This window comes from Anastrepha obliqua, chromosome 1 (genome assembly GCF_027943255.1).
Source record: "Anastrepha obliqua isolate idAnaObli1 chromosome 1, idAnaObli1_1.0, whole genome shotgun sequence".
In the NCBI taxonomy this organism is placed as follows: Eukaryota; Metazoa; Arthropoda; class Insecta; order Diptera; family Tephritidae; genus Anastrepha; species Anastrepha obliqua.
The window spans coordinates 125,118,821-125,132,602 of NC_072892.1; the positions used below are offsets into that span (position 1 = coordinate 125,118,821).

At 37.6% G+C, this 13,782-nt stretch overlaps 1 protein-coding gene across 3 annotated transcripts in view; it reads left to right on the forward strand.

Moving 5' to 3' along the window:
• The window catches only part of LOC129236006 (uncharacterized), a 94,866-nt gene that overhangs the window by 20,701 nt on the left and 60,383 nt on the right, over nt 1-13,782 (forward strand). For all 3 annotated transcript variants that reach the window (XM_054870133.1, XM_054870132.1, XM_054870134.1), the window contains exon 2: nt 6,201-7,774. In XM_054870133.1, coding sequence (XP_054726108.1) covers nt 6,277-7,774 — 1,498 coding nt within the window. In that variant the 5' untranslated portion in view covers nt 6,201-6,276. The remainder of the gene's footprint in view (nt 1-6,200; nt 7,775-13,782) is intronic.

The window sequence follows — 13,782 nt, forward strand, 5'->3', positions numbered from 1 at the left end:
TGCAAAAAAAAAAGGAAGTAAATCGATTTGCTTCATTTGCTTTATTATATTATTAATTTATATTAATTAATATACATATGCAACATCTTCACACGGCATATGGCGCTATTTTCGTAATTTCGACTTATAATGAGGGGCATTTTTAGCGTCTATCGTGGTACCGTTACTTTGCTCTCAGCAAATTTGAAAATGAGTGACGTCGTATTAGCGCCATTACCATTGGCCAGATTACCATTTTCATAACTTGATTTAGTATTTTTTTGTTATTTAGTCTCGGATTTTTATTTCTTTCTTCATGACATTTTTCTAGCCTGTTCTAAGTAAAATGTAATGCTGAGTTACTTAAAGCATTTTGTATGCGTGACAAAATGTCTTTAAAATGCGAGTTTTTTTTTTTAAATAAATGTGCCATGGTTATGTACAATTTAATTTAAGATTTTTTTGTTAAGAGGAACTCTTTTGTTAAGGGAACGACTTTTTTGCTATATTTAAGGTTATGTAACAAGATAAGGTACTCTTTTTGTAAAAATCCCGTTATGGTTTCTTCAGTATTTTCTGGTATTGTTTTGCTTATTTTTCCCTGATTTTTATTTAAATTATTTAAAATGAAGAAGTCAATATATTTTTTTTTAAATTGGCACACAATTTATTTACTCTCAATTCTTCCAGGAAGGTCGCAGCGGGGCTTCTCAATCGGCGGGCATTGTCGCATCGGCGTCAGTGACCTGAATACAAAAAACACAATTTTTTTTTTGTTTATTAATGTCATAATTTCTATATGAATTAAACAAAAATGAAAAAAAAAAAAAAATCGCGGAATAAAATGCTTCAAAAAAAAAAAACTTAATTTTCGGGCGAATTTTCCTACTATTTTTGCTTGGAAAAATTATTTTTTCGAAAAATTGTAAATTCACATAGATAGTAATATTATAAAAAATATGTGTGAAAAATTTCAGTGAGATCGGTCAATAACTTTTCGAGTTATCGTGTACGCCAATTCGATAGTTTTGAGAAAAACGCGTCTAAAGTCGGCAACGTAACTATACCTCTCCCAGCGCTCGAACGCAAAGAATAGAGTCGTCACGACTGACGATCTATAATATAAGAAATACTTAAATTTACGTTCTAAATTTTTTTTGACATATTCTTAAAAGATTATATTAATATTTTATGAAAAAAACAAAAAAATGTTTTCGAAATTTTACAGGTATCGTCTCCCCTTAAGAAAACGTATCAAAAATTGTTGTGGGTTATAATACTGTTACAATACATAAACACCAAATTTTATAAAATATGGTTGTATAATTTTTCTCATTCAAAATTTGTAAGGTATTAAAATAGACATAGATAAAAATTATGTCGATCCTTCATACGCTTTGCGACATTAGAACACATAAAAATTAATTATAATAGGCGCGGGGATCAGCAATTAACAACAAAAAACCTGCACAAATACTCGTACGTCCACTTCTATGCACAACCAGCCGATGCAGAATTTCATTTAAACATTCATAGAAGATTAGAAATGGGAGCAAATTTAGAAAGTTTCATATTATCGTTTGATTTATGTCTGCGTTTCTTAATACCTGAATTATGTGCACAAATGTTGTTACAAAGACATAATTCGAACCAATAAACTTACAGGCAAATACTTACAAACTGGCGGGTATGTCATAAGGGCTTTATATTGAATTTTTTATGAGATGAACATTTAAAATGCATTTTCGTTTTTAGGCGGATTTTCTACTTTTTCCGAAGTCCGGAAGTTTTCAAAAATTTAAAAATACTGAAATGAAAAAAGAACTTAACGATCGACATCACAAAATTATGCTCTGATTTATTGCGTTTGTAGAAATATGGAACAAGTAGATAATTGTTTGGGTGGTGGTGTATTATACATTTTTTCATACATTATGACTTTCAACTTCTTTCGGAGAATTTTTAGCCGAAAAAAATGTTGAAACCTAGTGGATTATTTTGTTTGTTGAACCAAATGATGCTGTTTCTCTCTGAAGACCAGAGGATTTTTGCACCATTTTGCGTAAGGATGATGAATTCTATAAAATCAATAAACAAATTCAATAAAGTCTACAAATTTCAACCAAAGAAGAGAAGAAAAAGATTGTCGGTTTTTAGTCGTTAAAGCTAATTTTACTTCTTCCTAGTTCATAGAGCCCCTGTTTTTAGACAACCAGACAGGATAGTGTGAAGGCAGCAAGAAATTTAACAATTTTCATAAGGAGCAAAATAATGAAAAAGAAAAGTTAAGCAAGAATGCCTAAGCTTATGGCGATCATTTCCTGGTATTGCGGCTGATTTATTATTTTCGCAAACGGCGTCGTACGTCAATCATATTTGACACTTGTGAACTATGCAGCTGCTATATATGTATAAACAGACAAGCAATGGAGGGCGTAGAGATCAGAATAAAAGTTTCCATTACTCAAAACTATTTAATAAATAAAATAATAAATTTATTTAATAAAAAAATATTCAAAAACAAAACTATCTCCTATTTACTTATCATTTTATGAATGCATTCTTGTTAACACTAAATTTCTGTTTGTAATTTACTATGTTGCATAAGAAAAGTATAAGGCATGTCAATACTAAGAATATTAGTATACCTGTGTGTACATATGCACATGTTGTAGGGTGAACAATATGCATAAAAATAATAGAAAATGTTGATTGAAAGCTAAAAACTTTAATGAAAATTCAGATCAAATTTCAAAATAAGCAGCAGATAATCGAAGTTGAATACACTGTCGAAGAAACTTTGAGAATGATTCGCCGTAACATTTTCCCTGAATGGTACGATGGATTTCTGTAAACTTTTTGCACAAAGTTAACAGCAAAGACCTGGTTCAAAGGTTGCAAGTTCGATAAAACTTATCATGAAAATGACTCGTACCATCGATTCGGAGCTATGTAAGAGGTAAACTCTTATACAAACCAAGCTTTTCACTGTGTGTTATCACATGCAAATGAAAAGTACAGAGTCGATTTGCTTTCCTTTATTAAGCAAAGCCTTACATACCAGTTATCTCACAGATGCGGAAATAGCCTGGCATTTTGTGGATTTTCATCCCGCCATTTAAATAAAAGTAAACAAAATAAAATGCTAAAAATTAAAAAAAATAAATAAAATGGATCAATACAAAGCCAAGTACTTTTAAATTGATTACAGACAGTAGGTTGTGCAGAAGAGTTGAGGTATGTTGCTGAAATTTCCCTAGAACTGCGTCAATTAATTATAAAACTGTATTTAGAAAAAAAAACCTATCGCGAAATTAAAAAACTTGTCGATAAATCATGATCCAGTATTTGAAACACCATTATGTATTATTGCAATACTGGCAAAATAGCTCCGAAGAACAGATCTGGCCGCCCAAAAAAATTAACCGAACGACAGGAGCAAATTGAGGTGGTCCATGGTGGCACAAAATACAAAAACTTCGGCTGTCAAATTGTGCGGGACCCTGGAAAATTCATTTGAAAGCAATTTCAACCCCCAAATTGTTCGGAATACCTTATATAAGACTGGGTATCATGGTCGGATTCCTCGACGCGAACCCTTCATTTCGAAGGTAAATAAGAAAAAGAGGGTAGAATTTGCTAAACAGCATTTGAATAAGCCCAACGCTTTTTGGAACACCACCATATTTAGTGATGAATCAAATTCAATTTATTTGGGTCAGATGGAGCACAAAAGCTTCAAGAGAACAACCTGCTCAAAACAGTTAAACACGGTCGAGGAAATGTGATGGTTTGGGAGTGTTTCGCGGCATCTGGTATCGGAAAGCTCATGTTCATAGATGAGACAATGTATTGTATAAACATATCTATCGCGACATTCTTAAAGAAAATTTAAGTCCAAGTGTCGAAAAACTGGGCCTTAATGGGACAACTTGGCAATTTCAACAAGATAATGGCCCAAAACATTCGTCTTATTTTATGCGGGAGTGGTTGATTGCAGAGCTTAAAACACCCCCAAATCGCCGGACTTAAATCCTATTGAGCATGTGTGTCATCTTCTGGAACGGAAGGTACGATCTCACCACATCAAAGGATTCTCTAAAAGAGGCAATAATGGCTGAATGGAATAAAATAACACCTTCCGAAACTTCAAATCTGGTAAATAGTTCGAAGAGACATTTGCAGGCCGTTATTCAGTCTAAAGGAGGACACACAAAGTATTAGCGCGTTGCAGCTGCAACGGAGCAAGCTGATTACGCTACCTGTGCCAATACTTTTTTGTTATGGATTTGTGCCTTCTTTTACATTTCAAGGTTGAGCTTGGAAACCTAAGTCGAAATTAATTTGTTTTTGTTCAGATAGGTAATAAATAAATAAATTTAGAAAATACCGATTTTTTTTATACTTTCATTAGAAGAAAAGTTATAGCACTGAGAACTTTGATTTTTCGAGTGTGCCAATCATTTTTTGACTCACTGTATATAATTGCGAGCGAGCTATCCACTAAGTTTAAGCTAAAATATTCCATCGTAAATTCTGCTGTAGAAGTGAGACACGGGTGCATTGCCGAAGTTCCGAAAATATCGTAGTTCCGAAAATATCGTAGCCTCAAATATCTTAGTTGAGAATGAGCGAAGTCAGTTGATTTCACAGAAACTGGGAATCTCACTGTGGCGATCAAGCTCAAATTACTTAATTCAACAAGTTAATTGTCTGCCGACCTACCGTTAGATGAGTTAGACACCGACGATTGGTCACTACACCGCACTGACAGGACAGTAACAACAACAATAAACACATACGGAATGCGGGACCAGGTACAAGTGATGGATTTTCCCTCACGACAATGCTCGACCACAAGTTTCGCAATCCGTTCAAGTCTACTTGGAGAATAGTGGATGGAAAGACTTAACCAACCCATCGTATAGCGGGCGGCACTACTCTATTATTTCGATCAATGCGGAATATTTTTTTCGAAATCTCATTCGCTTTAGTTGAAAGTATCAAAAATTCAAGCGATACGTTCTTGGCCCGAAAAGATGAGTGGTTCTATGGAGATGAAATTCATGCGCTTCCTCAAAGAAGGGAAAAATTTGTAGCTTCTGGAAGGAAATTCTTTTAATAAATCATCAAAATATAATTTTCTTTAATAAGGTTTCGAAGTCAGAAAAAAATCCCTTCAAATATAACTGCATATTGAATATTTTACATTTTATATTTTGCAATTTTCATATTGCCTTCGGAATTACTATAATTAAAATACATATTTACTCTGAAGTGCCATCCTTTCCCAAAATACACCCTGCTCACTTATATACGAGGTTTGTTTGAAAAATCCGTGCAAAAACAAAAAAACCATTTAATCGTTTTATTTTTTTATTTTTCGACATAGTCTTCTTTTTGTATCATTAAAGTGCCTAATGGGTGACCTAAAAGATCTTTTGTGTCCAATAGTCTCTTTTTAGGCTTTTATACTTCGCCCAACGCTGTTCTAGTTTCTTGATCCCTTCCGAATAAAACGATTTTCCCAAGTCTGAAAAATAACCATTCTTTTCTGCAATCAGCTTTTCGTTTGAAGAAAATTTTTATCCCCGACAGCCATTTCTTCAATTTGGGTAACAAATAGTAGTCCGAGAGATCCGAGGGTGCCAAGTCTGGAGAATAGCGGGGATGTGAAACGAGTTGGAGCACTATTTCCATTAAGTTTACGACCACAACTGCTGAGGCGTGGGCTGGTGCGCTGTCGTGATGGAAAAGGAGAAACACTCGACTTCTCCGATACCAACGAGTGCCAAACACAAAGAAATGGGCCGATCTGGGTGAAACTTGGTGTGTGTTCTTCCCAGAAATGCTACTAACTAAACGCGCCAATAGTGGCATTTCTCTGACTTTGATCCTCGTATGCCTAAGTAAAATGCTGATATATTTAGCAGACCTAATAATGAAAAAAACGTAGCGCATTCGGGAGCAATTGTGGGCGTCACATTCTCTTTAATTACATTTCCGGATACCAATCTTCCTCAGTTGTTAAAAAAAAAAATCGGGGATATAATTATGTAAAAATGTGTGCGTTTCCATATACTCGCATATATAATTTTTTTTAGTGAATACACGCAATTGTAAATTAATTACACCTACATACACCAACAAATGTGTGAACATAAAAAATCATATTACCCCATAAGATTACGCATTGGCCTTATTTCATGTTTTTATTGCAGTGCGAGACGGAGAAGAAGAAGACGCAGCAGAAGTACCAGTAGGAGCACCAGCAACAGAAACACAACAACTACTCCAATGAAGGCGACAATAACGTATTCACCGCCTAGCTTGAATTCGTATCAAAATGTTCCTCATGCAGAATGCACAACAACACCAACAACAACAACTAAGATAAAATCAGCAAAAACTAAAGTAGAATGCGTAGATGTTGTAGACAGTGATCAGGACGACAACGGCAGCTATGATTACGAAGATCTCATTGCAACCGACAGTGGCAGAAGTCAGCAGTGGAGGCACAGCTTTTGCTTTAGGCACAGCCAAAGTCACAGTGAATCACGTGTTGCCAGGGGCGACAGCATGGGCGCGAATCTGAGAAGCAATTGCTGTCAGCGTGAATATAAAAATTATTGCAAACATGTGATGTCCCAACTGTCAAGTTGTAAGAGGGACGACATCCACCCGATGCCAGCGCCTGCTGCAAACGAGCGCGAACGTCGCCAGGCACAATATTCGCGCGATTATACGCTAATTTTAGGGGCGCAAGTCAAGACATCAAGGCGAATGAAGAGGATGTGTGAAGACTTTGCCACATCACCGAAGGCACAATTAGCAAATGCATCTAAAATTAGAGGATCCATAAAGACAACGCTTGAGCAAGCTCAAATGCGAGAAACGGCGATCAAAGTTGAGAGCTTAACATTTGGTGATTCAATCGACACAAAATCAAGCTCACAGGAAAGACTATCATCTACAGCGTTATCGGCGACTTCGATATTGTCTACATCATCATCGCTCACCTATACGGCGACAAGCACGTTGAAGACATCACCACCCCCTTGCCTAGAGGATAATTTTAGTTTAAGTAACAAAAGACAATTAGTTATGCCAATTGAGGAGGAGAATAGATTAGGAAATGTAGTTATTGGAACGCAACCACAGTTCCATGAGACGCCAGTCGAACGCGCAGTGATGACGATGCACACAAACCAACACCCAAACACTGAAATGAAAAAGGCTCCAACGCAAGCACAAACACAATGGCGGCATAGAATATTGTCGCGACCCACTTCTACGCCACTGAGAGTGGGCATGAAAGAGGCGTTTGCATTTCTCGTCTCGGCAATTGATGCAAGAAAAAATGCTTTGGCGTCTGGGGTCGCCCACATAAATGCCGCGTTCAGTTATGCTGGGGCTGCTTTAACAGGAAATTCGCAAACAACGACAACATTAGACTGCAGGTGCTTTAAGGAAAACAGTGATATTTGTACGGTTGCTGACCGAAAGGTGGAGGCTGGAATTAACAAAGAAGAAGGCAACTTTAGTGATTTGAGTGGTGAAGGGGAAGTGTACGACTTCATGTGCTACAATGATAGTCCACTGGCAAGCTCACAATACCCATATCAACAACAACGATTCAGTTTTCTTGCTGTGCTACCATTTCTGCTGCGAAAGAGCATGCGCTCTTTGGGCGGTACAACGGGTGTGCCGCCTTGGGTTTCAAAACTGATGGTTTTATGGCTACTTATGTTGACTATAGCTTCACCGGCTAACTGCTGGACAGGACGGCCAGATGGTGAGTATCTTCTGTTTTATAATACGCTTTTGTTTTTTTCATTTGGTTTAGGTTTATTTTTCAATCTTGAAAAATATTTTTTATCCTTGAAAAACAAATAATTTGTACGTGGTGCGTTGAACTGAGTACAGCTTCATTCCTTATAATATATAAGGTATATATACTATTATAGACACCATAAAATTTTTTTTTTTCAAATAAAGGTTAAATCATAAGGAATCGTTACGTGTATAACAGAAAATCTAAAAAACTGGCCAAATCAACTAAAAATTGATTCAAAAAATTTTTTTGACTTTTTTTTGGTAAAAATTTCGAATTTTTTTTTTTAACATAATACTAATTTAAACTACTTATTTGTTTCTATATTGTCTGTAAATTGCATTGAAATCCATCCAACGGTTCAAGAAATATTGATTTTTGAAAAAAACATGGTCCCGATTTTCAACATGGCGTAGATGACTCAATTTTGAAAATTTTTCAAAATCCTTTTAGGCTCGAATGTATCTTACCTAGAACTAATATTTCCCAAAGTTTCAAAGAAATCGAATGACCACTTGCAAATCTCATATTTTCTGACGGGGTCTTACCCATATAGAAGTGGCAGTGGGTCTTTTATCCAAATCACCGTTGCCGATTCATTGTGATTCCACAGTAACAGTTTATCTGCAACTCCTCCTTAAACCATTTTGTTTTAAGTACTAATCCATTGATCTGATTGTCAGTTATATCCCTAAGGTCATCAGTATCATTTAAGAACGATGAGCCAAAGTATCTAAACCTAGTGACATGCCACGCAGGACAGTGACAGAGGAGATGTCTGGCAGACAGAGGGTAAGGTACGGTGCACTAGCACTGACTAGCACTGACTAGTTGACAAGCTTCAGACATGTTAGAACACTGCAATCTGGACAGCTACGGGATGCTTCCTGATGTCTCTTTTGCAACAGCTCCACTGAGCCTGGGCCTCCCTGGTACTTCAGGAGACATCTCTTCAACTACATGGAGTAGATTCAGGACAAAACACAATTACAACTACTGAACTGGACAGTATACAGACAAGCATTAAGCGACATTTATCGGGAGACTCTTACCACCCTAAATTCCCGACACTTGAATGCCGTTATTGGATTCCAATCACCGCTTATTGTAAACGAGGAGCTTCAGCTGTCTCGCGAGACCCAATTGCGTTCTGGATATTGTTGTAGGTTAAATTCCTACTTATCCAGAGTCGACCCCGACATACCCAATATACATATAATATATGCAGCATGCGAAGGCACCCCGCACGCATGCTAACCACGTTTTCACATATCCTAGGAAACCTACTCACCTAACACCCCTCTCCTTTTGGACCCAACCTGTCGAAACAGCATGTTTTCTGGGTATACCGTTAGATGAGTTAGACGAAGGCAACCGGTGACCACACCACACTGCCAGGGGATTTTAAGCTGCTACAACAATAACAAGCCTGACAGACCCTTCTTCCTCCTCATTCTTGCAGCTTCTGAAATAGTCGAAATGAGGTACTTTCAATCTTTGAGCATGCCGATGTAGGAGACAGTGGCCTGTGTTCAAAGCAGCTAACATAGAGACGTTTTTCCTTGACCAATTAAGTAGCACTTTTGAGCGCCTGACGTTCCATTTTGGCCAAATTATGTTTGTAGCGTTTTTTGCCATTGAAATGATTGACACTTCCAAAGGTAGAGAGAGCTCTACTTCTCAATAGCCTACTGAGCCCAAAGCAACAACTGTTGGCAAGAGTTATTCTCTGCTTGATCTTTAGGCTGACGTCATTTTTGTCGTACTTGGCTTTAGTGGCAACAAAATCTCTCACTATTTTCGATTATCCCATAGCTAGCGGGTTACCAAATGAGCGTATCGATTCAGTTTTGACTATTTTTCTTTGACTTTTTGAATACCAATTTTGTTGGTTATCTAACAAAGCCTGGATAAATGTAAGTTTCAAATTTTATACGAAAATTTCAAAGACTGCAAAAACTTTTCTTTACAATTCCATACCTATTTTTTTAACAAATATTTCGGCTTCCGCGTCAGTTAGCGGGCCCAAGCAAACTTATACCCCATGCCTGACCAAATTGTGACAATGCAGATTAACAAATATTAATTTTTATGTATTAAATATGCCTCACCCTGTTTGGAAAACTTAGCCACTACTGCGAGCAAACTTTTTTAAACATAGTGACACTCGCGGTTTCTATGTTTTTTTTTACAGGAATATGAAGAAAAAATTTATCGTGGAATTTACTTGTATACATATGAATGCACTTCTTTTCTGCTTCGCGGCTGTTTGTATTAGACGGAGTATGCACTCGTTGACTTGAAGTGCATTCATTATGAATGCCATTTTCGGGATCCCGGTCTATTTTTAAATCGGGAAATCCCGGAACTAATGGATTCAAATCTCGGGTTGTTGGGTACAATTTTCTAACATCAGTATATAGACTTGTATATGTACTTAAAATTGGCGCTCACACCTCGTATTTGGGGGAACTTGTCCTCCTATTTATGGTGTCCATCTTGATACTGTTCAATGAAACTCCCCGTTTTTGAAAAAAAGGAAAGCCTTGTTTCCAGCATTGGTTGAGCTGTAAGGTTGCTATAAGGTTGCTGAAAGCGAAGCCCGAGAGGAACATAAGGAGAGGTAAGGTACGGTGCACTAGAGAGGGCTAGTTTACTGGGGTGACAACTGCAAGTTCTACTTAAGTCCAAAATCGTCACAAGGCCCTCAAATCGCTAGTCGGCAGTGCTTGGGGCAAAGACAAGGAAATGTTGCTGGCCTCCTGATGTCCCCCCTACAATACCTACATAATGAGACACTAATACTCCCAGTCAAGGAGCACAACAAAATGCTCAGCAAACAGTTTCTAATCGGGTGCTGCCGAAGGTTTCATCCCTGTAGACACCTGTAGAACCTGAGCCGCCTCCCAGGCACGTCAGGAGGCATCTCTTCAACTATTCTGACGAGATTCAGGACAAAAAGAACCGATAACTACTGGACCACCGGACAGTATTTAGACATACCTTAAATTACATTTATCGGGAGACACTTACCACCTATCTAAACTCTCGACCTCTGAATGCCGTAATCGGTGTCCAACCAACACCCATTGCAGATGAAAAGCTTCATCTACGTCGAGAGGCTCGCGTAACTTTGGTACAATTACGTTCTGGATACTGTAGCAAACTAAACTTCTACCTATCCACAATAAACCTCGATAGACCCCAATATACATATGTCCAGCATGTGTATGCACTCAGCACGAAACTAACAACCTTTTATATGCCCCATCGAACCTATTCACCTAACACCCCATTCCATCTGCACCCAACCTGTCGAAATAGCAAGTTTCCTGGGCCCACTATTATATGATCGAGACGAAGACGACCGGTAATTACATTGCACTGGCAGGGTTTAGTAAACTGCTACAACAATAACAACAACAACAAGGAACTCTAAGACGAATTGCTTGCGTTCGAGTAAGCTGGCGAGTGTTCATAGTGGAAGACGAACGAAATTTAGTAGTAGTTAAAATGTATTCGGCTTTTTTAAAGGTAAAGTACGGTTTTTTCCAAGAAAAAAAAAGCGTTTTGCGAACTAAATTTGTCTAGAGAATTTCACCACTTCTATGAAGAGTTACGGAAAGGAGAACATAATTATGCGTTTGATTATATTTTACTAAAAATTTAGCCATTTATTTAAAAACAATGGACAAATTGCAATAAAACTCTAGTCATAGCCGCTGGAAGACTTTACGGTGGATATTTTAGTCGGAAATGTTTACTTATTTGTCCACTTCTGTTGGGGTAGTTTGCTGAATGGGATGAGGTGTGACACCTTAAGAAATTAAAAGCCCAATCCAAACTTTAAGAAAAGTAAGCCTTCTAATATGCGACCATTGCGGACCCATTTGAGACAGAAGTCTATTACATTTTTCAAAAGCAACCCGCGTTTCTTTCCTAGTTGCCAATAATAAATGAATCGTTAACAATTCACTACAGCAAGCGGATCGTCTTTTAAAGGTGAAAGTTTTAAGGTGACCGCTTGCGCAACGTCTTCATCTTCGTCTTCGTCTTCGCTTGCCGCAAATAACGTTAATCTGTTCACGCGATTTGTAGCCCGTGAGATTTCTCTATCCATTAACGTACTCTGGTGGTGCTTCCTTCATAAGTAGTAAATTTAGTTAGGGGAATAGCATCGAGAGTGTGCTTTACATTTTTTAAGATCACATTTTAATCCAAACAAATTGTAATTTAATCTCAGAAGGTAGGTTGGGTTAGATTGGATTTGGCTGATCAATGATGATGCAGAACCTAAGCAGTTTATTCATATTTTGCTAAGTGTAGGGCATTGACAGAGTTCCTCTCGCGTTCATTACATATTGTGTGAGTGAGACAGTGTCCCATCAGTATCAGTATATCAGTAAGTTTACACTCTTTCCTGGGAAGAGATAAAATATAGTTTGCGGACCTTACATTGTACCTGTGTAGCATGATTTTCACGGTCCTGCATGAGCTGGTTCGTTCCCATCTTAAGGTCGTTTCTTGAATCATTGCTGCATTTATATCCAGGTGTTGTTTGCAGAGAGGTACAACCACCTCCGGCTGTGCTAGCTACAGGAAGATTTGCGTCTGCTTTGGCTAGTATACCCACTTTCTCGTTTGCTTCAACTCCCTTGTGTCCTGGAACCCAGTAGATGGTGGATTGGTTCTCAGTTTCTAGTTCATCCATCCTGTTCCGGCATTGTCGTACGCAGTGTGATACTTCTATTCTTCGTTTTATTTTGTGTAACGAATCTCAATTTAAGTGTCAGGCTCTTGATAAGCTGAGTGGTGGAATTTAAATAATTCTCTGGCAGTTTATCTTAACATAAATGCATTCAATTATTTGTATTAGTCACTTTTGTTCATTTGGCGGCCGCCGTAGCCGAATGGGTTGGTGCGTGACTACCATTCGGAATTCACAGAGAGAACGTAGGCTCGAATCTCCAAAATTAAGAAAAACATTTTTCTAATAGCGGTCGCCCCTCGGTAGGCAATGGCAAACCTCCGAGTGTATTTCTGCCATGAAAAAGCTCCTCATAAAAAATATCTGCCGTTCGGAACCGGATTAAAACTGTAGGTCCCTCCATTTGTAGAACAACATCAAGACGCACACAACAAATATGAGGAGGAGCTCGAAAACACCCAAAAAGGGTGTACGCGCCAATTATATATATATACTCGTATTTTTGTTATGGGGAGTTGCTGCTGTACCAAATATATTCATTGCGTACTTTGTTCTAGGCCGGCTCGCTCATTTACTTCAATAGTGTCATAACTCAAGAAACCAAAATGTCGAGAAAAACAGTTTCAAAGTATCCAATTTACTATGCCTCCCTAAGTAAAAGTACATACATATTTTCATCTAAAGACTAGTACTAACTTTACAGCCGTGAAATGTTGCTAGCAACACTGATTGTCAAATGAAAGAATCATCAAATTTATTAGCATCGCCCCAGAGGCAATGCCAAATTTTGGTGAGAAAACTGTTTTTATATAATAAATATGTATATTCACACAAAAAAATGTAAAAGAGATTTACTTACACACTTCGCGAAGTCGTTTCACTTAAAAATGCCATATCTTTGGAGTATTCGAACTCAGCCACTTCACCCACAAACGAACTGTCAGTTTTCCCTCAATTTTAAACGACATGGGCATTTTCAATAGCTGTGAAAAAATGTTGTAGGCATCATGTTGCTGATATGGTGCGTGGTGTTTTTACGGCGTGAACTGAGTACTACTTTGCCGTGCGATATATGTATACGAAATTTCACGCATATTTCACGGCAATGCAATTTATATGCATTTTGACAGCCATTTCACGTGAAATTCGAACTTAGTGGTACGCTTAATGAGATATTGTTATTAGACATCGTCATGAATTTTTCACACAACATAGACGAAGAGTTCCATATTTGTCTAAATTTTTTTTTGTATTATGACTC